Source organism: Synchiropus splendidus, chromosome 8 (assembly GCF_027744825.2).
Source record: "Synchiropus splendidus isolate RoL2022-P1 chromosome 8, RoL_Sspl_1.0, whole genome shotgun sequence".
Classification (NCBI taxonomy): domain Eukaryota; kingdom Metazoa; phylum Chordata; class Actinopteri; order Syngnathiformes; family Callionymidae; genus Synchiropus; species Synchiropus splendidus.
In genome coordinates this window covers 8,675,141-8,701,919 of record NC_071341.1, presented here as the reverse complement: position 1 = coordinate 8,701,919, position 26,779 = coordinate 8,675,141, and the positions used below count along the sequence as shown (strand labels likewise).

General features: G+C 42.2%; 2 protein-coding genes across 13 annotated transcripts in view; one reads left to right on the top strand and one right to left on the bottom strand.

Annotated features, from left to right (window-relative positions):
- Positions 1-22,600, top strand: part of LOC128763568 (chloride channel protein 2-like) — a 144,415-nt gene extending 121,815 nt beyond the window's left edge. For 11 of the 12 annotated variants that reach the window (XM_053872494.1, XM_053872499.1, XM_053872497.1 and 8 more), the window contains 4 exons: positions 8,819-8,857; positions 9,497-9,601; positions 17,552-17,638; positions 19,213-22,600. In XM_053872494.1, the coding sequence (XP_053728469.1) occupies positions 8,819-8,857; positions 9,497-9,601; positions 17,552-17,638; positions 19,213-19,407 (426 nt within the window). In that variant the 3' untranslated portion in view covers positions 19,408-22,600. Of the gene's footprint in view, positions 1-8,818; positions 8,858-9,496; positions 9,602-17,551; positions 17,639-19,212 lie in introns of those variants that run through there. The other variant, XR_008415662.1, reaches the window with a different exon arrangement.
- A 1,329-nt stretch (positions 22,601-23,929) lies between these two features.
- On the bottom strand, positions 23,930-25,302 carry LOC128764109 (heat shock protein beta-7-like). Its single transcript, XM_053873563.1, has 3 exons — positions 25,065-25,302; positions 24,372-24,532; positions 23,930-24,115 (listed from the first exon to the last, which is right to left on the bottom strand). The coding sequence occupies exons 1-3, from the start codon at positions 25,300-25,302 to the stop codon at positions 23,930-23,932; spliced, it is 585 nt and encodes a 194-aa protein (XP_053729538.1).
- Between the last annotated feature and the right edge of the window lie 1,477 nt (positions 25,303-26,779).

The window sequence follows — 26,779 nt, the reverse complement described above, 5'->3', positions numbered from 1 at the left end:
ACCCACAAACAAAAGTGGCTGCACTAGTGTGTTTTCACCAGGCGCGTGCACCCCTTAAGGTGCTTGAGCCCCAGCCCTTTTCCCCTGCAAGCGTTGTTTATTACTAAATTTAATTGAGTTAAATAATGTTAATGACTGAAATTAAAAACCAACATCAGTTCCACCAATATATTCCTGATGTTTTGGTATCATTTATTTGACTTCACCACAGTGCGCAGTTTAATGGTGACACTGCCCCCGGCAGCGTCAGGAAGATAATCATGGTGTTAGAACAATCTCCAACAGCCAATACATTTACTTTGATATTTTTTAATTTGTTTTTATCCTTGTACATCATTAAAAAGCACACGGCGTAGCCTTGTAACGTAGGTTCCACACAGTGTCAGAAATGATCACGGTTTTGGTACTGCATCTCAGCCGTTTCCTTCATTCTAAGTTTTTATACAACCGAAAAATCCTTTGGATTTCTTTTTTATTATTAATCAACACACGCATAAACCACCACAGGAAGCCAAAGTGAGCCTCAGGTTGCAGGTACCGCGCTGTTGTGAACACCGGAGTTCTGTTTGATGGAGTCTGCAGTGTCTGCTGAAGCGCATTGCCAGACAGATCAGTTTCATATTTTGAGTTTAGTAAATTGAAACAACATGCAACGTACAACCTTAAAACACAGTTGAACAGATGTGGGTAACACATTTTGTTACCATAGACACATGAAAGTTAACATTTTATTTCTATGATTTGATTGTATGTGGTTAAAGTCGAATTTACTGCTCGTGTTACCAGAAGTGAATGCATCTTCAGAGCTTTTGTAAATCCACCTGCCCCCTAAAATGTACATGTGCATGGTTTTAACTCCAAAAGAGCTCAACATACAAGTACATTATCTAGAGAAAACCATGATGTAAATGCTTCCAAGAATTTGGTTTGACCGTACGTCATTCAGTTTTGCTGTTAATTAATATCACATGCTACATTTTTTAAATTTTGTGCAGTTGTTTTTTAAATAAGTGCTTGAAACAATAATCATTTCTGCTTCTGAACAACCATTTGGAAATGTTAAGATGCTGCCGAACATGAATTTGAACCAACCAGTTTGAAGATATGTTCTTGAAAAGTGACCAATTGAATTAGTCAATGAACTAATGGCTTCTTTAAAAGGGTTTGTAAGTAACAATCACAATAGAATAAATACTGACCAGCACTCTTGCTCAGTGACCAAACTATTGTCGCTGACTTCTTGCTGTCCGACATATTTGGTAAAGGAAGGTACTTCTAGCTACTAATGTACTAATACTAATTAGATGGAAGAGGCCTGAATTCCACTGGTGTTCTACAAGACGATTTCCATAAGATTGTAGACCGACTGAGTTTATAATCCAGCTCTAACATTCAAACTTTTTTCTTTTCTTTATTTTTAATGCCAAACAGCTGATAGTTTTCAGCTAAATGTTCAATATTCTAGCAGATATTGACCCTCAGCTCTGACTCATGCTTGTAGCCATTTGAAAGCAAATAACAACTTTATTTTCTTTCTTTTAATTTAAATAATGATTCCAAAAGGTGCTTAGGTTTATGTATTTATTCTGATTGCGAAAGGGGTTTGTGGGCATTTTTTAAAGGTGACAGCAAAATAAATATTTCTTAGTGAAACACATTGAGATGTTAATTTGTTCCCATCATCACTTCTAACAATAAAAAGAGGATATTTATGGGGGTCTGTCAGGGTGGAGCGGCATTTGGGCCCTCATTGATATTTATGATTTGTTTCTTTGAAGCCTGTTTGAGGCTTCATTAATTTCACTTGTTGACTTGGCACATATTTCCGATCACACACTCTTGTCAGACCATTCCTCTTCCATCTCTCCAGGCGTGGTGGGCAAGTTAAATAACATGATGAAGTGTTCATTTTGTTTCCAAGTGTACGTGGAGTTGCTCAGTGGAGCTGTGCTGTGTGACATCTCGGCTCTACATTATCCTAGAATAGTCTTAAGTTCAGGAACAACTCATCCTTCTGCAGCAGCCGCGGGAGTAAACAGGGGGACTGTATTCATTTGTTGGAATGAATTCGAGAGCCTCCGGAGTGTTTCACACTGTGACACCATCCGACTTGTCTTGGGTTTTGTGGCAGCAAACAAGAGACTGTTATGCCGGAAATGCTCAAGCTTTGAATGATGAAATTCATTTCCTTTGGTGCACTCATGAAAGACAGCGAGGGTCAGTTGGAGGGCAAGGAGTGTGACTGGTCGGCAGTGGTCAGTAGCTATCAGAGGAGGAAATAGTGACAGGTTTATGGATAGCCACAATTTAACAAGGCACATGCGATCTGATCCAATTGATAGTGAATCGCACTTGTGTTTGGCGTGTCGACAATACATTTGAATTTAAGTGTGAAATGGGTAATAGTATGCAATATGTTATTTTTCTGTTACATGTATTCATATTGGGATTTAAAGAAGACACTTTGTACAGTATACTTGCCTTGCTTGTGTGATTAAAGTCAGATAATTTTGATTCCATATAACTCATGAGCTGTTTTATTGACTGAAATATCTGACAATTATCATATCAATAATTTTCTGTCAGGATCATTTGTTGTCTCTTTGCCTTTTTTCCATTGTTTTGATAGAGGGCACTTCACTGCAGTCTCAGTGAACAATGTATTCGGAAAGTTTAGCTGCCCAACTGTGACATACCTTGTATTAAGATCTCATAGACATAAATTAATCTCCATTATCAACTACTCCCTCTTGTTCAATCAGCTTAGTAGGTATTCCAAGGACTTGCTGGTGTTTAGAGTAACAAAGCATGTACATTAAAAAAGAATTTGATTGGAGTGCAGCCTGCATCCAATGGGCCTCCATGAAAGACAGTGCCTCAAAGTGTAATCTTACTTGACCATTTGTCATCACACTACAAGAGCAACATCTTGAACCAGGCCATAAAAAGCAGGTGGTCATATAACTGATGATGGTGTACCGAATGAATATATTTTCACTGTTGAGGAAGCTGCTTTGCAAGTTTAGCTTGTATAAATGCAATGTTCAGCCTGGAGAAATGTAGTTTGTAAAACTACACCAAAACATTTACTCTCAATTATTTTCCTTTGTGTTAACCCCTTGGGCACCACCACTGAAAGCACAGCTCATAACAATAACAACAACACTACTGCTGTATGTTTTTTCACGCATTTATTTAAGGTAAAATTGCATGTGAGTTAGCAAAATTCACCAGGCATTAAATCACAATGCCAGTTGTTCGTGCTCATGCAGCGGAGAATGAAAAAAAAAAACTTTTTTTTTTTTAAATCAGGAGCTAAAGAGAACGCTGCGTGGTTGATTTGTTTTTTGGACCTAAACGGTGAAGACAGTTTGCTGGCATCATACCGGATATGAGTAGGAGAAGGAAATTGGATTCTTGTTGGGACTGAGAGCAAGCAGAGATGTGGTTAGACTTGTTGTATAAGTAGGATGCAGCACTTGAGGGAGGGTATTGGGGAGCTTTTTGTCAGGTTGAGTTAATCTGAGTGTCGATGTCTTTTGATGGTGCGGCGGCTGTCGTGATGGTGGTCGTGGTTTATTTCCTGGAACCCTGTTGCTTCATGGAAGCTCACATGCACATTAAATCTCCACTAGCTGTCAAATGTGACTTGACACCGGCATCAATGCAATATATGTGCACATACTGACAATTTCAATTTTTAAAACATTGCCCTAATCCTACATTGCCATGTTTCAGATTTTACCATGCAAAGGTGGAAGTTCCCTACTGAAGTTTTGCTTTCCTTTGTTTTCAAAGAAGAGGTTTACCAATCTCAAAGAAGAAGAAAAATCTACTGAGAGTGTCTTCTTTCAGGCGTTGAGGAATCTTGTTTCAGGAGCCACTTTGGGAAATGTATTTGGCCGTGCCTAGCACACATTGTTTCATTAAACCCATGTACTGTTAGTGTGAGTGTCCAATAATGTGGCAGTCACCCTGCACTGCGGAAACTAGACGGCTTCATTTGGGAGTAATGATGATCAAGTCTGATTTATGGCAGATCTCATTCCTTCAGGCTGGCGTTGCGCTGCATTTGTAAATCCAGCAGGTGATAGATGGTGATGGATTTCCTATCAGTGTTGAGTAGGGCATTGCTCTTGAAGCGGTGGGATCACCTACCAAAATGTGGACAAGAGGCAACCACCTGGTTTTCAGCAGGTGATCATGAGGAGTGTTCAAGATTTGAGATTGAAGAATCAGAAGTCATTTGCTCAGCATGAGAAGTGGCGGCTTAGTTGAGGTTGTGTGGATGTTCTGGTCCACTCCTGGAGCAGTGGATATTGGTGTTCAGTTCTTGGCCTGTAAAATTCATCATTACGCTAACATAAAGGGCGATTTTTTTTTTTTTAATTCCCACCTCTGCATTACATGGGAAGCACATGCCACCAGACTTGATATTCTGGGTCTTAATTAAACCTAACTTGTGCCATAATAATTGCAATAATTATGGATATGGTAATGATTGTTTTCTGTCATCTCTAACTTGCTATTTTTGCAATAACTTTAGGGATCACTTACATGAGGTCTGAGGAGAGGCGTGCGGTTGACTCATCCCCATTTAAACAGGAGCAGCTTAAAACCCTGGCTTATTTGAAGGCCAAACACAATTAATAATTCATTTGGTTTGTCGATATTTAAACTCTTAATAATCCTCAGTTCTCAGGAACACTGACAAGCAAATTTCTCAAGTCTATTTTTCAAACGAGATGCCGCCCCTGCGGCGGAAAATTCGGTCATTATTGAGTCTTCAGCTCCACTCCCTCTCCCGCGTTCAACTCACTTCATCCTGTGTTTATGCGTTTTGATCCATCTGTGCGTCTCGGTCCGTCGTCGTGACTTTTGTGAAGACCTCTCACCTCCCACCGTCCTGTCTCACCATCTCAGCTGTGAAATATTGATGCGGGGTAAATGACATCAGTAGTCTGTTTCGGAGGAATGATGCTGCCCTGCCTTTCGCTCTGCGCCTTGCTCAATTTCTCATTATTTCTGCCCCCCCGTTCTCCAGTCTCCATAATGCTTCCATGCTTTATTTATGATAGCTTGTGGGCTGTGTTTTTTTTTTTTGCCTTCTGACGTATTCCTTCCTGTGATATTTCTTCATAAGGTTTTTTTTATGATTCCTCCTATATGGCATGTTTGATTTTCCAACAATGAATGCTTTACAACTGACACATTTGCTCAGTTTTGTTTTAGCAAACTATGTTAACTATTATGAAAGAAGGATTTGCTGAGTAAATAATCATTTCTTACCACAAATGTCATCCAAGGTTGAAGGAGACGTTTGGCATGTGTGATGGCTCCGAAGCTAAATTGGCCTTTGCCTCCTCTCAATGGCGTTCACTAACAGATCCTGTGAGGCAACAGGGATTGACCGGAAGACATTAGTTCTGTCAGCACTTTTGTACTGCAAGGCTTATCAAGGCCCAATTTGCCCTCTGTATTGAACAGGTAAGGATGCAGAGAGACAAACAGGATTCAACATGTTTTACTAGAGTTTGCCAAGCGACTTGTTTGTGCCGTTGATTCGGCGCTCTCACTCTTTGGTGCCGGCTTAATGTGTCTAGATTGCTGTGTTTACACTATAGCCAACAGTGCTGGGCTCATGAGGCTTCATAACCTCTGTTTCATGAAGCCTCATCAGCCCACCATTCCCAGTCTTCTGTGACTAATACTGTTTTACAGTCTCTCACTTGTTTCTAAATAATTTTAGCGATTTAAACATTGTACAACTGAATACTCATATGATACATGAATATCTAGATATCTAGGAAATGTTCCATTTTAGATATCACTTGGATTTAGTCGGCGCCTCATGCCGTCTGTTCATAGCAAAACAGATAGATCTTTCCAAAAGTTAGTTAGCCAAAAGCTTTTATTCAACCTGATTAAGTGTCTAATGAATGTAGGTGTTTTATCGTCTTAAGGCCGAATGGTAAAGAAAGTCTTAAGAGGCAAAAGTCAGAGAATTAGTCTGACGGAGTGAGAGGAGACTCCAGGTAGCTTTAAAGAGAATTGATCCAGCTCACAGAATCGATAACCTCAGCTGAGGCGGGAGTGTTCTCTCTAAAGAGGCAGACCTCTGGAGCAAACATTCTAAGTACTAGAATGCTTATATCAGAGAGTTCTATCTAAATCAAAGACGTCAGGAGACCCGTCTTTAGCAGTAAAGATCTGAGGCGCTTCTGTTGTGCCAGCAGCAGTTTGCCTGGATGTTTCAGCACTACTTCTGTTGAACTGTGGCGAAAGCTATTTCTTTCTTGTCATTTTCCCCCGTTCATTTATACTACAAATAGTACATACAAGTGCCGTTTCATTGATGAAAACATTTAGAGAGCGCCTAAAGATATTTGCACTGTATATGATTTTTGAAACTAGATTTATTTCTATGGAAGGAGGTTGTTATGTGGAGGATAAAAATAAACTCGAAATCTGCAGCACTCAAATTTTATTGTCTCGCAAAGGAACATCTGCACTGTTTAATGCAACTCACCAGTTCAATCCTTTAGTATCTAATCACTGCAGGCAGTAATAGAATTTCAACTCGGTAAACAAAAAAGCAGCAGTGAGGAGCCAAGCAATGTCCTGTGTGAGAAGTAATTATTGTCTTAATGTTGCTCTTTATTCCTTTCTGCTATTGGCACTTTGGGAACAAAGTTAAACAGAATTAGAGCGAGAGATAAGAGTTTGAAATGTCTTTTTAAAGGCACGGAGGCTTTACAAAGTTTGGTAAACAAGTGAAGAACGAACTCTGAAGCGATCTCTGTATGAGACCCTCAGTGATTTCATGAATAATAAATGAAAATTTTATGAACAGAGAACCAATTACAATTTTTGTTTCTGTTTTATTTTTCATTCTGTGTTAGATAGCTTTTGTTTGGACTTTTGATTTTGACTTTTTTGCTGTTTAATATTCTGTGTTCAAAAATAAGTTGAAAATGAAATTTATTCTTAATTGTTTTTTAAATTACATGGTCAGGTTTAAATTGATTTAAGTGATGAAGTTTTGTATTTCAGTATCACTAAAACTTAGATTTTTCAGGCAATTTATTTCTGTCTGTCTCTTTTCTTTCTTTCTAGCACTCTCTCTTGTTTTATACTTTTTTTTATGAAACTGCAGCACCTTGTAAACCAATAAATATTCTCTTTCTGTCACCGTGTTTTTCAAATCAAGTGTTGTGGTCATGGCTGCTCTCCAACTTCCCTCCTTGCAGTTGGCAGAAGATGCCCTTTAAAAGTGCAGCTGATTTAGTTCCAGACAACAGAACAAAGATCCAAAAGATTACCTTCAGCGAAAAACAGGAGCAGAAGAAAGCAACATGACCTTTTCTCAAACCGAAGTAGCATTTAGAGGAAAAATCGTCCCCCTTTTCTTCGAAATTACCTCCAAATTGTCTCTATATTGCTCAGTTGAGTTCACCTGCTGGGTGTGCGAGGTGTTTGACTTCTAGGGTGCCAGTGTAGGTATGTGTACATCCTCCATCTTAGCCGTGTGTGTGTGTTCTTTGCTGACTTAGTGCTGGACGGGTGCCAGTGATTGTGCGATCAGGTCCGCATAGATGGACAGAAAGATGGATGGCTGCGGGGGGAAAGGAGAGCAATGAACTTTTCTAATCTTCGTCTGGTCACTGATACGCTGTCAACTGTTGTCAACAACCAGGAGTATCCCTGTTTCTCACTTGTCTGTGCCCACACAAACACATTCTCAATCACACTGCGGAGAAAAAAGTTGCTCTTTTTACAGTTTCTTTTTGGTCTGAAAACAAACAAGTAAACAAAAAACAAGCATGTTTCATCTCACAATCATGTGACTGCCTGCTTCCCTTGTAGCCAAAATAACTATTACAAGATATATTTATATGTTTATGTGTTTATTGTTTATATTTTAAGTCCAATTTGTGAGTGAATTGAGTGAATCATGACTTTGTTTTTTGCTCTCCTGTAGCCACCTGGCACAATCCAATTCATGATGAAGAAAGTCACACCAAGTGCACAATAGAATCAAACCCTGCACTGCTGGTGATTTTACAGTGGCGGCTATTCCTCTCAGGAAGAACAGTAGTTCAGCCCCCTCCATGTGTGGTTACCGGGATAAGGGTTTACACTCATGTAGTTGCTTTCAGAGGTACTATATACACGCATGAGAGTCCAATACTTTCACGACCATGTTCATTACCATCGACTTAGATGGTCGGTGTAAATATAGCGTGGTACGTGAGAACAAATTCAGGTCCACTTTATACTTCAAACTCCAGAAAAGTTGGTATTTTTTCTTAATATACGTTTAACAATTTGTTGTGGTTGTCAGCATTCTCTAAAGGCAGTAAGTCGTTCGCTTGCACAGTGTTGATATACCAGCCACACACTTGTCTGAATTGTATGTCAGCCTCTGATGCACACTTCTATAACCTTCATGAGCTTATGGTTCCATCCCAGTTTGTTGACACTGGTCATGCTGTTAGTGCTCCACGCATCTGTCATTGTAACGATCATCTCCGCTGACATCCCACACATCACATGCCACTCTCTTTTCATATGCACTGTACTCACCACTACAGTCCCTAATTTCATTTCTGCCCATCCATCTTCAGACGGCGATGCAGTAAAACACTTACGATGTGTCGCACGGGTGATCATGCGTGTAAATGTGCCGTGTGCACTGTGGTGTGGATGGGAAGTGCAGAGGGATGGAAAATGATGCCTGCACCATTTTAAGGACATCAGTTATGTGCTGTTTGTTTATTTATTTTTGGTTACTGATGATGGTTTCATGACTTTGTAGGATGACGGCGACGTGGAGGACGACATGACCATCGGAGAGGTGAGACAGGCAGCTGGAAGTGATAACACTCCCACACTCAAGCTGAAAATATTAAACTACTTGCACTGTATTCCAAATGACCTTGGTGAACCGTCAAATGTATTATTTTTTTTTAAGAAAACTGGAAATTAATCCGCTTTTATTAACTTTAATTTTGCCTTTATAGCTCGTTCTGTCGTTTTTGGTGTGAGTCTCAAACTACGCTTAGTGACAACACACACACACTCACACCCTGTCCTCAATATCTCCTGACTGGTGGATTGCCTTGAAGCCGATTATTTTAGGATATGACATCATTCATAATTCATCCATCACCAATCATTCGTTTCCTCCTGTCTCACACACTCAGGTCCCCACTACTTTCTACAGTCATCACCTTTCACATTCCTGTCAATGACACTCTTGTTGTGTGTTCTAAAAAAATATTGCATCTTTCAGTACATAAATTGTCCATCAGATGAAGGGAAATGTCAGAATTTTATGATATATTCAGCAGAGGCTCTCGTCTAAGGACATTGTCTTTTAACAACATCAATTAAATATGATGGAACACCGGATGGAGTGAAATAGTTGTTTTACTTTGCTGACAGCTCAGTGTTACTGTTTAACGTGCTTCCTTTTCTTGTCTGTCTGTGTCAGATTGCTGAGTGGGAGGAGAGGCAGCTGGATGAGCAGGTCAACTTCAACAACTGTAAGATCGACCCGGCGCCGTTCCAGCTGGTGGAACGCACGTCGCTTCATAAGGTCAGATTCTTGTTGCTCCTCGATGGGTGTGTGTCTGGAAAAAGTGTGTGGCTCACATGGAAGGAGGCAGAGTCAATCCAAAGTGACACCAAACATGCGGCAGTTGTCTTTAAATGCATTCCTGCCAACCTGCCGTATTATTCCTATATTATACATTAGCCACCATATAGTGAGCACTGGTTTCCCCTTTGTAACTGCTGTCTTGTCCAGTTCCAGTAGCATTTGGTCATGACAATTCAATAGGCTAACAAAGTCTTGTGGGAATGTCAACAATTACTTTAATGTTCTCTCCTGATACACTAATAAGAAATATAGTCTAGGAGAGTTATCAGTGGAATTAACCAGTTCATGGAAATTAAACCTGCTGAAGCCTCCTCCCCAAAATGGTTGGCTCTGCGGCTGGGATCGAACTATCAACCTTCCAGTCAGAAGGTGACCTCTGAACTGACCCTTGGGGTGTGTCTCGCATCACTTGCTAGTATAACGTAGAATTGAGGGGCAGTCTTTGTGAGAATTTCTGCCCCTTGCCCTGAGCGCTACAGATATGTCAAGCGGATCGTGTGCTGATTTCGCAGAGCATATCTGGAATATCTGGGGGTAATGCTCAGTGTGGCCCAGACCTTGGCATCGGTGGCTTCTGGCATTCTGGATTACTGCCTGGATAGAGAAAAGTCTTTTCAGGTCACACCATGGATTATGTTTCTGGGTTGACTTAGGAACGCCTGTGTATTCCCTAAGATGACCTGGGTCAAGCGTAGTATGGCCCCCCTTTCAAGGACTACTACCTCAGTGACTGTGGTCAAGCAGTGAAGATGAATAGATAGCATATAGTACTGTAATGTCACTCATCAAAATAAATACTCCTTGAGTGAATGAGTTCAAGTTTTGGTAGCAGTGGTTTGATGAGGCCTCATGAAACGTGTCGTCACTTTCGGAGTTCAGTAGGTGGCGCTCCCAGTTAAAAATGAACCCTTCATTGGAAGGATTGTTAAAATCCAAAGACTTTAGAGGTGAGAGTGACCTCTGGTGGGCTCTGAAAATGAGGACACTGTTTCATGAAGCCTCATCAGCCCATCAGAATGTTCAGGTATATCCTTTGTTTACAGAACAAATGTAACAGGTTTTATTATACATTATTTTGCTTTTCTCTTTATTGCTTCATTTATGGACACAAACTTAAGGAGTTAAATCAGAATGTTTGTCTGCTAAATGTGAAGATGCATTCACGCTATTACTTCTAAGGTTACACAGTAATTGGTGAAACCCGGTTACTCACTGAGGGACCTTGGTCGACTCAGATGATTCATGTGATTCCAGCACTGAAAGAAAGTCATTTGTACGAGTAAGAATCAGCATGAAGAGGGAAACAGGTCGTTCTGCATATTGTTCACTTCTAATCTCCTCTCTCTGTGCGTGTTTAATTCATCATTCATTCTTCAGCTTATCCAGGACAGGTCATCATGTGTTATTCTTGGGAGGGCTAGCCCATTTACATGTTGCCTTCAGAGTACTGCACTACAATCGGGCTGGTGGCGACCAAACACACTCTGCTGCAGCCCCTCCCTCACTTACTGTATTGCAGTTAAGCAAAACATCCGAGGACACGCCTCATTCACCAACACTTTCAACAGCTGGATGTGAGATGCTCGACAAAAAGCTGAGAGCCAAACCCTGCCTGCTGTCAGTTATTAATTTTATTGAGTTAAGCTGTTCGTTATATCGTACACATTCTTCCTCCCATGCTGTAGTGATGAAGTGTTGGATACAGTAGACTAAGTTTAAATATGTGTTGTTCCCAAGGCAGGGAAGTCGGAAAATTAAAGGCTTGTGAGATCAAAAAAAAAAGTGTGCTCAAACTGAGGTTACTTTGTTTCTCAGAGACATAAACATTAGGGTGGAAGAGCTCCAGTGATGAGAGAACGCTTTGCTGCATTAAGTGCACTGAACAATACATTTATGCTTCTGTACTGAAGGGCTTTTTTTCATGCAACTTTTCCATCCATCAGCGCAATCTCTCAGCTCTCCTAAAAGCAGCACAGTACTGCAGGTCTCTTTGGCTGAAGAAATCCTCCAACCTGTTCCCTGTCCCATGATAAACATTTCCTTAAGATTTCATGGAGATTAGTTCAGAACCCAGTTATTCAGAGACTCAGTGACAGACAGACTTTTAAACTGTTGAGCTTTATTGTTTCATTTTCATCATTGAATCAAGACAATGTGAATGCCACATGCAACTGGTCAACTGGGAACACAATGGGAATTTAGCTGTTTATAAAAGCTTTATTCGCTTTTCATGGTTCAACAAAGATGGTCCCAGGAAGGTCTCGGAATCCCTTTCAGTATTCTTTCCCCGGAGAAGTCCGCAGCGTGTGTAATCTCTTGATGGAACTGTTGTGATCTGGTAATACCAAAAGTGGATGTCATTGTGGGATCTGGTAATGGCTGCGTTTCTACCACAAGGTTGTGCTCAGGTATGGACTCAGGAGGTCAGTGATGGAATGTGAATTGATTTGAAAATGTATTAGCTCTGCCTTCTGTTCTGGCAGCACGGGATAGGGAGCTCACTGAAACTACTCCACTTCAGTCTGTTTAAACACCACATTAGACTCTGTTTCAAACCGACCCAGTGAGAGATGAAGGTCAGAAAAAGTAAGCAGCACAAAATCATCCACACCGTCGCTCTCACAGTCACCATATCTACTGCATTACTGAGGCAGAGCCACCAGAGGTGGGATCAGGTGCCTGAAGGACAACAGTTAACTTTTCATGTAAACACAGCCAAGCGCAGTCACATTTGTTCAGACTCCAGATATTTCACATTTTCCATTTTCCGCCTCTCCACAAATTAAGTTTGACACTCCAGTCTTGGCTTGGCAGACTGCTTGTCACTGGTGAGGTCGAGGTAGGAGCTCATTTATGAAGCACTTATCCAAATTTATCAACTGTTCTGTCAAAGTCCGAGGGCAGTCTCTGACTTGTCACTTTGAGTTAAATACAGTTTTTGAGACTATGTCAGGTAAATAATGTCCTAGAGTTCTGCTACAGTCTGGAAATCTTTAATATATCACTGCTATATCTGGTCAGCCCACTGGGTGGCCTTGAGCATAGAGCATGTGTGTTGAACTTGAGGGTTCGCGGCCAAATCCAGCTCGCCAAGCCTGTCACTTTAAGTGCTTATAGATCAGATCACCTCCAATACATGTTGATATTGTCACCCATTTAGACCACTGCTTTTGAGCAGTTTTCTAGCATACGGAGGTTATAAGAATCCAGTCTGAGAAGTTCCAAAATGTCATGGCAGATGGAAGGAAATTCAATGGTAGATGTTGAAGTGACTCCAAGTGAGAAGAAAAACAGTCAATCTAATAAGCAGCTCATAATTCCGTTTTTATGTTGTAAAAACTGGCTGACTTTGGCAGGTGAAGCGGACTTTCTCATCAGATCTACAGTACAAATAAGTGGACGTACCACTATAACACGTGGGATACTTAAAAAGCGGACACATCAAAACAATGTTTATTGGGCTCCAAGTTCTTTAACTTGAAAAACTATCTGACAGCAGCAGCTTCTTTTTATCGTCATTGTCATGATGCTCTTTGAGTGGTTGCCAGGGTGACAGCACGTAGTGTGTGCTTGTTGTGTAGTTACAGAGCTGCTCATGAGATTTGAGATTGATGCACATTTGGTTGACCAGAGTTTGAGAGATGAAGGTAGGTTGGTGTGTGGTGTATCAGAGTCTTAAAGTTATAACTGTTGCTGGCAATATAGCGCGCTATAGAGTGTCGGGATGGCTGTGTCCGGAATAGCGGCAGATGGATCTTGTACTTCTTGCACTGGTGAGTTTTTATGCAGCAAAGATTTTTTTTTTTTCTCCCCACCACTATGTGTGAGTACGAGTGGTGAACAGCAAAGCTGTAGCATTCACAGGAAGTAGCCTAGAGCTGCTGTAACTGTGATACTGTATATACATTTATATATGTTTCTGCCATTGTGTGCCTGATTGGAGTGAGAAGTTGTGGGTTCAAATTCCCGTAAGGTCAAAGGTTCTCTTACATGATATTATATAATCGACCTTTTTTTTTTTTTTTTTTTTTTTAAGAAGAAGAAAACAAATTACATTGGTGGATTGTTTTCCTGTATCATGTCACTTCTGTCCCAGTGAGTGAAAATTGTGGAGTCCTCCAGTGCTCAGTGTGAGTCCATATTTATTCCACCTAAAACTCTACTGCTGCAGATCTGATAACAGGGGTATTCCTGCTTGGTCCTGTGAGAACAGTGTCATTGAAATCAACCACTGAGCAAATTCACTCTCTCTTAAATGTGATTTTTTTTTTTTTTGGAAAGCATCTGTCTCAAATACACACTCCTTCTGACTCATTCTAATGTCCTTCATTCATAACGCAACCTTCGCCTCCTCTCTTCGGGGCGCTGCGCGAACACCTTTTAAACATTTAAGAGCGAGATCCTGCACCAATCCATCTCCTCTGCTGCTGCACAGTGCCAGAAGCCACTACACACAATCTCCAGCATATTAAGCACGATACAGGAGTGTGTGTGTGTGTGTGTGTGTCTGTGTGGGTGTGTGTGATACTGACCCAGCTTTCTGGTTCTGGCCATTATTTATTTCAGCTTGTTTACTGTTTGTCCAAAGGCTCTTTCCTAACACACAAAAAACTCTGCTTCTCCTACTCATGTATTTTTATTTTTTCTGAATCATTACAGTCTGGCTTTGTGGCCTTGGGGTCAGACATCAGCTCATTTGTAGAGAACAAGAGAAACTTGTCCTCTTTCTCACTCTCTGCCTTTCCATCAAAGTGATTTCTCCTCAAGCATTTGGAACATTATTGAGTCATAATGAGCTGGAATGTCACAGCAGTGGAGGGCAAGTGAGAGCAAAACCCAGTTTTTAGTACAGTCGGGGATATGAAATGTGTATCCCGAGTACCATGATAATGGCGCACAATGAAAATAAGCGAGAGACAAAAAGAAAATGTTATAAAATATGTTAAGAGTGAACTTTAAAATAGGTTCAATTCATAATTATTGGATCTGAGGGGGATGAACTTCCGTCTTCTGGAAGGTTCTTAAGTCAGCTAGCACTTTGAAATGTGGATGTGACAGAGGAAGTATTCCCATAGTCTACAACTGCATGCACATTATGTGTATTATGTCCCTCCTCGCCTACAAAGGTTTATGTCTTTTTTTTTCTTGTCCTTGGATTAGTGCACGTACATCTCCTTGTGTCAGTTTGAGAACTTACTGTGCCAGCCTGTTAATTGTTGCGCCACCTGTTTTGATGAGTCTTTTTCAACAACAAGTTCTCTTAAAATGTGTCCCAATAAACGTTATTTTCTATGTTTCATGTTCAAGATGTGGGGTTTTTTTTTGTGGCCCACCATAGCTTGTGAATGAAACTTAGCTATGTTGTATTCAACTATGTCATTTAGAAGGAGAGATTTTAGTTGTCAGAAATGAGAATATGAGAAATGCCAGAAATGTCTAAAGATTGATGCAGAAGGAAGGAAAGTTAATGCAAGGTGGAATGTGATGTGTGTTTAAGCTTCAAAGAGACGAGTCAGAGTGTATTGTTTGTTGTTTGTCTGTGGCAAAGGGGGCGGGCTCTATTTTAGACACTCGAGATAATGATGCTTAAATGAATCTCCTGAATATAAACCAGATTGATGTTGGATTCTGGGGGTCACCAGTTATTTATGAAGTAAATGCATGTTATATTCAGAAGGTCAAAACATGAAGTGTATTCATGATTAACCATTAAGTACTTGAACTCATCCATTTTCACTAAACTCTCCTTCTAACTTTACAGCCTCACTCTTAGTGACACACGTACTGCATCTTGGATCCACTGAGATCTCTTCCTCTTTTCTCCGTACCTTTCCACCTTACTCACACATAGTCCAGGGAGACTCCTCCTGAACCTCTCTCTCTCACTCTGTCCATAACAACATAATAGCAAATAAGGATGGGCTGTGATCTGATTCGTAGTATAATCCTAATCCTGACTCACTCGCTCTTCACACCTCACCACTGTTTGACCGTGCTCATCCATGTCCTCCTCAACCTTCACAAATCTCTCTCATGGTCCTGACTTCCTCATCCAGCACGACACGTCCTCTCTCCAAACTCTGTCATGGGTTATATCCAGATCCTAAGAGACAGTGCAACTCTTCCTGACCTTCTCAGTGCCTCTCAAACCAAACTACACATCTGTAGTTTGCTCTTTATCAGCATTAAACCACACTGCTATTCACTAATGATGACTTGTAAGCACCAGAACGTATTTCATCCACTTGTCATCCTCTTTACATTTAAGATCACGCTGAATAATGTGGTCAGAAAGTTCTCTGATTTCTCTCCTGAGCACTTCCACTCCTCCACTGGAATGCTGTTTCAGGCATCTTCCGTCCCACTCACTGTTGTTCATAGTCTGACATGTGCCCTGAAAACCACCTGTGATCATGAACTACAGACCTAAAGATGAATTCAGGCTGCACATGTGCAACAGCTGGATAGTACAGTCACTCCCGAATAAATATCAAATACCATCCAAAACAGCAATATAAATAATAGAGGTCTTTACTTATCGAAGATGAGTCTACAGAACAGCTAGTGAGACAAGCCTGTTGTCAGTTCAAACATAGAGATTTCGATTTGTTAAAGAACCATGGAATTAACCTGTAAAGTGGCTGTTAGTTTGATGAAAGCAAACTGAAACTCCTGGTCATCCTTCTTGGTTCAGCACTGACGTGGCTCTGTGATGGAAGAGGAAACGGATGCTTGTGTCCGTTTTGCTTCCCATGGCGATGATCGATTCCTTCTAAAACCCCATTTGTGGCCCCTTTAATCAGGGAAGAGCGGTTTTAATAGATGAGACATGGTGGTGGAGCCGTGGAGCGTGTCCCTGGAGAAGACCCTCCCTCCTCCTGTGGGGAAACTCTTTGGCAGATTACATTTTGGCCCCAGCAGAGGAACACTTAACAATCTTTAGCTTGGCACGCAGCCTCCATTTGCCTGGCACAGTGGGATCAATTTCAGACGTCCCTGATGCCTGTTCTGGCTGTGCTGTGTCACATCGCATATTACAGAAAGTCTAAGACCAAAAAAAAAAAAAAGCCTGTTGAGTTTCAAACCTACAACCTTGTGTAGCATAAACACTGCGGTGTAGTTTAATAACTATTCTGGGTTTGACTTCACCCTTCTAGTCTCTTTGTTTACACCCACATTTCCTCCACCTGTAAACTCTTGTCATCCATTGACTTCTGAACATCTGGTGAGACTGTCAGCAGTCATCAGTCATGTCTGGAGTAGCAAATGATCTCGCCGCTTTGTGAAAGAAAAACACTTGCTGGGTCAAACAGCATTAAACTGATTTACACTCTGCAGGGGCGGATGCTTTTCCAAAACCTGCCAAGTTCATCTGCGTTTTGTTCAGCCTTGCGATGTAACCTTTGAACATCTTGAGTCTTTTGTTTCTTATTTGTTTGTAGAGTCTGACCTGACAGATTAATGAATACATTTGCAAGATGTTTGGAGTGTCTGGATATGATGTCATACTGGAACCACTGCTTCTCCGCAATGAAAGAATTCTGTTTCAGCTGCTTGGCCTCTTCCATGTTGTCATCCTTGTGAAGGGTGTTTTTTCCCATTGTGAGGAGACTTTGGGGCTGACTCAGGACATCCTGGGCAGACTCTGACTCTGGGAGAAGTCTTTTCAAAATATTCCCTTCTGTTCCACTCAAATTCTCATGTACATGAAGTCAGTAAAATTCAACAAAAAGTTATCCAGGTAACCACTGGACGAATGAACAACCGATCAATTAACCGCAGCCTCGGAAATACTTAAAATCCAAACAAACATGTTCACCAGACTTTCATTCTTAATTTGTGTTCCACCTCTTATCCTTTAACTTTGCATCTGTTGCTGTCCTTCAGACTCACACCATCTTCTCCCTGCTGGGCCTGGACCACGCCTACGTCACCAGCATCGGGCGCCTCATCGGGGTGGTGTCCCTCAAAGAGGTAAGCACCGTCCCTCTAAAAGCCTCTTCTGTGCTCGAATGTCATCGCGGTTCGTCTTTGGCTTTTAAAACTCGTGCTTGTCGTCACTCACACAATCCACTGCTTTCATAAGAGTGAAATTACTGACATGACAAACAGATTCACACTTTGATGAATCATCCTCCCTCTCCCTGTTATGTACAGACAAAAGCCCCCTAATATTACTGTCGCCATCTATTGTCTCTCCATCTCTCTTGTCTCCGTACCAAGCCGAACCCCTCCATCTCTGTGAATTGGCCAGGAAGTAGAGAGCGGATTGTTGCCAAGTGCAGTTGCTTCTCATCTAGCCCTGACATTTAGGCTTTTTGTTCTGCCGTCCACCAGCAGACAAAAGCCCAGCAGAAAGTGATAACAGCCTTGCTGTCACACAGACGCGCTGTTATGTCATTGGCCCGTGTGGAAGGCGAGAAGTGCCGCGGCGGTTTTGTGCATAATTGCGGTGAATTATTTACACCGTACAGACCGCTGACACTTTTCTTTTCAACTGTAGCGGCCAAACTGGAAGTTTCATAATCCTCTCAGTGAGAGCAGAGTGAGGGACACACACACACACACACACTTGAGTGTGTATGAGCGGGATGAGGGGTTCATTATCGCACAAGAAACGCAATCACACTACAGTTTGTTCAATGTAGAACAAAGCTTGAAACTACTGAGGGAAAAAGTTTTCTCTATAATGATCTAGTTCTAGCCACCGTGATGTCCTTATCTCAGCTTTTAGACTTATCTAACATGCAACTTCCAATTTGCCCTGGTTTGGTATGAAAGTCAAGCCACTGCTTTTCTCACTCCTGCTATTCTCCAAGAATGCTCTGATTTCATCCCAATTTTTGTTGACCTCGTAAGTATGAGTAATGTGTTATTTTGAATGCAAGTGTACAGTGGTGCAGTGGTGTGGTCTCTCTGTGCAGATCAAGGCTGCAACGTGACCAGTAAATCCTTTTTTTCCACAAAGGCATAGACAGACTTCCAGACCTTTGTCATCCCAAATGAGAACAAACAAAGCAATTCTTTTATTCTACGACAGAAATACTAAGCAGAACACTTGTGTCTCTTGGGATCCGGGGTTGTCTAACTGTAACCCCCCTGCTGGTGATCACTACCCTCCTCAAGTCATTCTCCATCTTTTTCTCTTCAACTGAAATGCCCATTGGAAAAATGGATGTCAATATGGCCTTGCTTATGGGTACACACTGATTTACGGGCACTAACTCTGGTTTGCTGGCACAAGATTGAACCCTGTTTATGGCCATAAACGTACGGGCATCTTGCAGCACCTTGCTGGCAACAGCTGATTTACTGGCTGTTTCCATTCCAACGTACTTTATTACGTCCTTTTGGGAGGCCTTTTTTTGTAGTGGCTTGCTATTAACTACTGCTTCATGCTGCTTCATTATTCTGCTCACCTAGCGCCGTCCGACTTTTTCGACTTTATTGCATGTTTTGTTTTCATGCTCAAGAAAATAAGCCACTTACAATGGTTGTCATTGTATTGGCGCGTGATTGTGAAACTTGGTTCCGATTCTGTCCGGCAGCTTCGTAAGGCCATCGAAGGTTCTGTCACAGTGAAAGGTGTGAAGGTGCGCCCCCCTCTGGCCAGCTTCCGGGACAGCGGCACGAGCAGCAGCGAGAACGAAGCCACCGAACTCCACAAGCTGTGGGATCGCCACAAAAGCATGTCCCTGCCCCGCGAACACACCCCCTCCGAGTCGGACGAGAAGTCCCAATGAGATCAAGCCTTGGAGGGGTGGATGAAGTGGAGGAGGCGGAGGCCGCGAGGGATTCAATCTCACAAAGCTGCAAACATGCAAAAATCCTCAGGGCTCAGGATCAATATTTAATTCTGGAAAGAGTTTGTGTCTCTCTCTATCTTCTCCACCTCCGGCACCGTCTTCCTCTCCGACGCTCGCACTGACAAAGCCAGACACTCTGCAGGGAACCCAACTCAACCTGTGCCCTGCTCTCCATTTACCCTCGGGAACCCACAGTAGAGAGGATGTGGACTTGTGGTAAAAGATGAGACACGAGTTGACGGATCAAAACACCAGTTGAAAAAGGGATTTCTTTCTTTTTCTTTTTTTATTGAGACTTTGGATATTTGAAGTTAAGTCTTCTGCGCACAGAAGAAATCTTCAATGATGAGAAAGATCTGTGTGTGTGTGTTCGTGTGTGTTAACAAGAATGAATGTGTTTTAATGTGGGAGGCAACAATCAGTCATCTCTATTGTGATGTCCTAAAAAACATTTCACTCCTCTTTTATAGTTGAAATAATCTTGAATATTATTGTACTGCGATTCTCCAGGAGAGGGCGCTGCTTTTTTTTTCAGTAGAAGTTAGAAAAATATGTAACATTTATGATGATTGATATCGATTATGTTCTAATCTTTTAATGCCGTTTAATCTCTGCTTTTTACTCTTCAATGAGCAAGTCACTGGAGACGAGGGCCACCGATAAAACCGTCCCGCACACAAGCTGGCGCGGCGCGAGCTGAAGCTGAGGAGGTCAATATAACAGGGTCAGTTACAGTAGTGACTCTGAGTGAATCAACACAATGAGCCCGCAGGCAAGGTTACACCCTTGTTTTGTAACACAGTGTCGTCTGACAGCGCACACTTGGACTAATGACAATGACTGCTCTCTCCCAGTTTGACGTCCAGCCGGCTTTTTAGTGATTTTTTTTTTTTGCAGTTAATTGGAAATTAGCATTCATTGGTATCGCTCAAAAGCCTTTTTTTTGAGGAGACTCATTGAATGATGCTTGCCTTTCAATTTGACGAGTCTACAGCTAAAATATCACAGCATCCATAATTGCTATGGATACATTGATCCATAATGAAATATAACAATACTTAAATATAATATAATAAATGTATGCTTTTTTATGTTTCCTAACTTCCTATTCCCTGCCTCTTGTGGTGATGTGCTAAGGAAGCGTCATGAAGCGGTGACCTGTTCACTCGGTCTTGCTCTCTGTATTAAAATGATAAAGTTATTGAAAGCCAGCGGTGATAGAAAAAAGACTGCTGTGTATGGGGCTCCAAGAATGAGGACACTGTTTCATGAAGCTTCGTGAGACATAGTCCTTATCAGGGCCCACTAGATGGTCCTGTCTGCCATATAATTTTTCCATTTACCCAAGAGCGCCATCTACTGGGCACTGAAAATGAGGACTCTGTTTCATGAAGCTTCACTCGCTCATGACTATTGTGAACTATGGTTGAGGGACCCCAAGAGGATTCCAGGTTCTGCTACAACTGTGCTCAGTCCTCTAAGTGGGAGTGTCCACTTCCTCAGTAGGACCTCATAGACAAGCAGATAGAGAGCAATCGACTACTGTGTGCTGTGTACTGGCTTAGTATATTCTCACTAGCTTCCCTTCCCCGTGCCCCTCTTTCTCGTCTGTTGTGCTCTCGTGATGCAAGTTGTCTTCCGATACACCAAGAAGCTTTTGGGGATGGATTCCACATGAGAACCAAAGCCATATATTGGCCATTGTTGTATTGTAATCCCTGTGTGATATAGGTTTGACTGCAGCCGCTCACACTACACTCCAGCGTCCGTCTAACTTTGCCCCTATAGTCGGTGGAAGAGACAGGAACGAAACACCGTGTCAGTTAAATTACACTCCAGGAATTGAAGCTGTTATTCACTAATCCATCTCTGCTATTGAGACCTGGTGAGCAGGCTCTCGAATAGTCTTCCTTTATTGCTTCAGTCTTCCTTTTTTTTTTTTTTCCATCCCGACGTGGGCTGCTGAAGTGAAGCCTCGCTCCTGTGTTTTTTGGCAATGAATGGCTGCCCACTTCCGCCCACAGCGCCGATGCCTTAAATAGCCACTCAAGCTTAACCTCAGCGTTTGAAGCGCGGCATGTTTTTTGTTATTTTTGCTCTCATGAGTCAAAAGTAAACAGCATGGCTTTGCATGAGAGCGCATGCGTGGTTGTAGAGGGAACCATGAAAATGTACCAAACGCTTCAGACTTAAAATACCCAGCGAATGATGTCACGGTGACGTGTCAGCCACTCTGTGCCTGTAAATATTTGTAGTCGAAGCAGACGGCGGTCTTAAAATGGGAGGTAGCGATTAGGTAATAATATATTTAACTCAATGTCTGTGATGTCTGAATCATAATTTAATGTCTGAACCGATCCGTCGACTGTTTCTAAGAGATTTGAACTTGATTTTTTTATATGCATTTTTTACTGCTATTGATGATTTAATGATTGTTCTGTGTTTTATTTTTAACCTCTTGAACTGCTGTCTAAAACATTTCATTCCTGACTGAGAACCTTCAAGGAGACATATCATCTTGTGGAGAGAGTTATGGGCGGTGGAATACTTTTGAAGAGACCAGCACGTGGCGTTCATTCCACAAGTGCTTGCATGGAGCGACGCCGTACAAATGTTTGCCGGGTCATGAGTCAATCGTTGTGGCAGGTAAACAGGTGGATGACGAACGCCATGTGCTGCAGTTACCATAGCAACCATCTCCTCCGGTACAGTTTCATTCTCTCCTCACAAGTCTTCCTCCGCTCAACTGCATGTTTGTCAGTCGCTATTAATCCAGCTGTTTCTTTGTTTGGTTCCATCGATTCGTGCAATAACGGTCCTTCATCTCACTTCGTAACTTTTAGTTCATGAACGCAAGATAACATTATTTTTGTAAAGAAAGCTGAAAAGTGTAAAAAAGAATTGTTTGTATATGAGGAAAATCGACGCACGTGACTTGGTCATGTTGAGACGGAGATCATGGCTGCATGGATTGTCTCTTCTCTGAGGGTGTGATTCAAGCAGCTCTCTGCTTCTGAGGGTCACGTCGTATCCGCTTCTTTAGGTGACTCCTTCTTGTACATAGAGCAGAGCGGGCAGAAATCCTGAGCTATTTTTCAAACTGAAAAATGACACTTTGTTTTGTATATCAGGGATGAATAAATACAATTTTAACAAGCCTGTTACACCTCTTGGTTTTTATTGTGTCGCTGGTGTTCTTCTCCATCTGCAGCCACTGGAGGACCCACGTTTGCTTTCTCTCACTTTCTCTCACATATTGAAATAAAACACGGCCAACCTGTTACACAGATGATCGGTACCACCAACAACAACTGGGGACTAAAAACTAAACCCAAAGCCAGTGACACAAAAATGTGGCCATTTTTCTTTCTAAATACCTCAATATCTCATTGACTCACTTCTCTGTATGCTGAAAGTTTCATTGAAATGTCTTATATTACCAGTCTCTGTGGCCTACAGCAGATCTTTGAATATTATTCTGTAATTTTTACGGAATTTAATTTCCGCTATAGCGCTAGGGGCCCGTTCAGTGTTCATAAACAGTGATGGGTAACAGGAATGATGGCTGAGTACCACTGCACATCACACTATGTGCCTATAAATAATAATGACAATTTTACCATCAGAATATCTCACTGTTGGATGAATAACAAATCCCCTCATTAAACTTCAGACCATAGTTAGAATGCTACAGTCCGGTGCTGACGCCATAACCAGGCTTGAATGGGGCTGAAAAGCATTCAAAAAAAGACCTTTGAGTTAGGACTGTTGACTGACTGAATTTCTTAAAAATTAATAAAATTTAATTTTGGTTCAAAGTCCTAGTTAAGGTTAGTTGTTCTGGATGGTTAGGTTTAGGGTGAGAGGCTGTGAGAAAACCTCCAAAAGTCTCAACGAAGATAGAAGGACAAAGATTATGTGGACTGTAAATGGGTCAGTTCTTATGGGACGTCAGCAGTTCCTACTGGCTTGGACCATTTTCTGGGGGCAGAACTATTTGCCGGGACTGACTCCTACACAAATAAGTCACTGCACATGAATGACAGGTGGTTGGTTTCTGTGGTGAGGTAATAAAGGCACCAAAAAATGAGGAAAGAGAAGGTTCACTGGTGAAACTCTTGAAGCAAAAGTGAGATTTTTTTATGAAGAGACGACAAAGACGGCGGGGCTGAGAGCAGCTGCAAGTGCTGAAACATATTATAATGTGACAGTGTTGTAAATTTGGATATTTGACTGGGATTTATGGCTGTGTCACATGAGCATTTGGAAAAGAAGGGATTTGAAGATGTTGTGTTTTACTATTCATTGTTGCACTTATTTAAGTAAGGGCTGGATTAGGTTAGTTAGCTTAGATGAACATGTGACACTTGTTTGGTATCAAATTTATTAGCTCTATTCTAAGACCCAAGACAGTTCGAGAAACAGTCTCAATGTGACTATGACTCCATCCTGGGAGGCTTCACAGGTGAGCCTCGCTGCAGAACACGGGGCTGCCCGGTGTCTCCAGGACACTCTTGGCCCGGCCGACCGTCACCAGCAGGTTGCCATCTGTGTTGAGGCTGGTGCTGACACTCAACGGGTCCATGTCCTCCGGGAACAGAGACTTGTGAGTGAAGGTGTCACTGACGCTTCCGTCATCAAGAACCTGCAAATGAGGACATGGTGAATAAAGACCTGGTGGCGTCATCATCGTCGTGAGGAGAAGAGAAGACGGTGAGAGGTAAGTCACAACAAATGTCTCCAGACTGCAACCTGTCAGGAGTGGAGGGAGCAAAACTGACTCCTCATTTGCATTGGAACTGATCTCATTCACATACAGTCTGAATATGAATGAGCTCTCACAACATCTGATTCACTTACACGCCTCTGTCATCCTTACACGTCTGACATCACGCACCAACCTTCTCAGCATGAATGACAACGTGGTGGTTGTAGGCCATCACGACGATGTCATGGGGCTCAAACTGGCTGACATCAGCGGACATGACGTAACTGTCTCCCAAACATCGCACACCTCCAGCTGTACCGGTCTGATGGTCGGACACAGCGTCCCCTAGTGGAGCTGTGGGGGAAAAAAACACAACTTCTGTTGGGCTGTCAGTTGCACATTGCACACAGCATTGCCTCCATAAGACACAAATACTAAAATGTCCTGTATGTCAGTCAAGGGACTGTGGGAGGTGCGATGGCCCAAGACACACAGCTGCGCTCAGAAACATTGCCTCCTCTAGGAAAGCAGTCGGCGGACCGTCTCTCAGCATGATAAAGCAGTTCAACTGCCACTGTACCATGTGACACTTTGTCAAGAATTCTTTGTCTGCTTCTTGTAAATAAACTTTTGTTTCCCATCGGACTGTCTCCGGCACATTTGCTGCTTGGTATATGATAGTGGCAAGAGGTTTGTAAATAAAATTTAAAAACGAAACTATCAAACTTTCGGTTTGTTTTCCTTGGATTTTTAATCAGCTTGAAATAGAAAGACATGAAGTTAGTTTCATGAAAAGTATTTGTTGTGGAACTACAACTCCTTAAGAGCCCAGTGGTGGATGTGAGGTGCCACTGAGTGGCTTTGAGGCACCAGTGAGAACTCGTACCTGGGTGTCCATAGGAAGCTCTGTTGTGCCTGCTGAAGGGCGCCAGGCAGTCAGACCCCGAGTAAGGCTCCTCTCCGAAAAGGCCTGAGCTGTCTGAGGAGTCCAGGAAACTGTCAAACAGTGGGTCCAGTGAATCTGAGGAGCCATTCAGTGAGCTCTCCGACCGAAAGCTGCTGAAGCGGGAAGATGAGCGATACGACGAGGAGGACCGGCGGCTCGACGTTGTCACAGACGACATACTGACCCAACATGAGGCGATGCAGAGAAGGCAGCAGGTTTTTATGAAGCACTGGTGCACTGCGGGTCAATGGGGCAGACGGCAGACTTCCTCAGCCCATACATGGCATGAGCACTTGTGCCAGGAATGTAACGGCCAAATTGATAAGAAGTGAAGAACCTTCTTGATTGACAGCAGAGCGATACGAGTGGAGGGGCTCCTGATAAGATACTCAGGGTCTTGTGGTCCAAAATAATTCAGCAGTTACCAGAACGTCGGTTAATAGTCACGTGTTTGTTTCAGTGTTGTTTCCTTCTGAACCTATTTCCCACCACCTCGATCACCTCAGATTTTAAGTGATGACGCACAGCCAAAACGTCAACATGAAAGAGTGTCATCGTGTTTATTTTCATTTTCATTCAACACGTTGAGCGCAGTGAGAGAGATTACTGTTGATCGGGAAGATTTTTATCAGTGAAGTACAGATCCAGGCGTCAAAAATGACCAGTGAATAGTCTGTTCATCTTCAGTAACTTAAGAAACGTCAGTGCCTTTCCTCCTCGCTCTTCTCCTCAGCTGCGCAGCTGTAGGATCACGCCAGTGATAACAGTGCGAGCCCAACATTATTCATTCAAGTGAATCTGTTTGGCAATAAAATATGTTTATCGGCTTAATAAAGGCGAAAACTTGTGAGCGGGCCTGACTGTACTGTCAAAATCCAGAGAAAGCTGACAGAACAAAAGTCTTTTTTGTGCTTGAGAAATGTCACTTTATACTAGGAGAACTGTTGCGTTCAAGTGTTCAATCACTCCAGTGTTTGGTGCTTACATCAAAGGCAAAATGTTCATGGACAACAACAACAAAATGCTGTACCAGAGCTACACATATGTGTTTTTTTGACTATTATAGTATGCAATGTCAGGGCTTAATTTCCCTTTTCTGCGATGTTTAAGTGAATTATTCCCCTCGCTAACGGATGGTTTGCTCAATAGGTCTGTGGCTCCTCAAGTACTCCGGCTCTACAGAAAAGGAAATGGCTTAGAATGAAGAGAGTGACAAATATATAGCGCAAAATATTTTTTGTTTGCTCAAACTACTTTTTTGTTGGCTGGAGTCAAAACATCACTTACAGAATATGACGCAAAAAACCCACCTGTTTTCACTGCAGTGAGACAAGTCATTTTGTTTTGAACACCTAGAAATGCCAAGACGTCAACATGCCAGGTGGAAGGTTGACTCCTGCATCAACGTTGGACACGGAAGTGTTCACTGTTTGTCTGAAAATGAGGACGTGTTGATGAAGGTGCACACAAAATGGCTGCCGGTCGGACTGTGAGCTAGCTGGCCTCCATGTCAGGTGGTGTCAGAGAACTTGGCAAAGATTGGACACGTTCCCTCTGTTCTGAATCAGGAGCCTGGCAGTGAGTTGACCATCAGTCGGCTGAGCTTGTTCTCCGACTTAATGAAGAGTCTCAGCAATGGATGGCGAGGTTTTGCA

What these genes read in the sequence shown, in the direction of transcription:
- LOC128764109 (XM_053873563.1), bottom strand. Translation starts at nt 25,302, where the DNA reads ATGTCGTCTGTGACAACGTCGAGCCGCCGGTCCTCCTCGTCGTATCGC. An exon ending in AGCTTCCTATGGACACCCAG is followed by an intron (nt 24,533 to 25,064) that starts GTACGAGTTCTC and finishes TTTCCCCCACAG; the next exon opens with CTCCACTAGGGGACGCTGTG. An exon ending in TTGTCATTCATGCTGAGAAG is followed by an intron (nt 24,116 to 24,371) that starts GTTGGTGCGTGA and finishes CCTCATTTGCAG; the next exon opens with GTTCTTGATGACGGAAGCGT.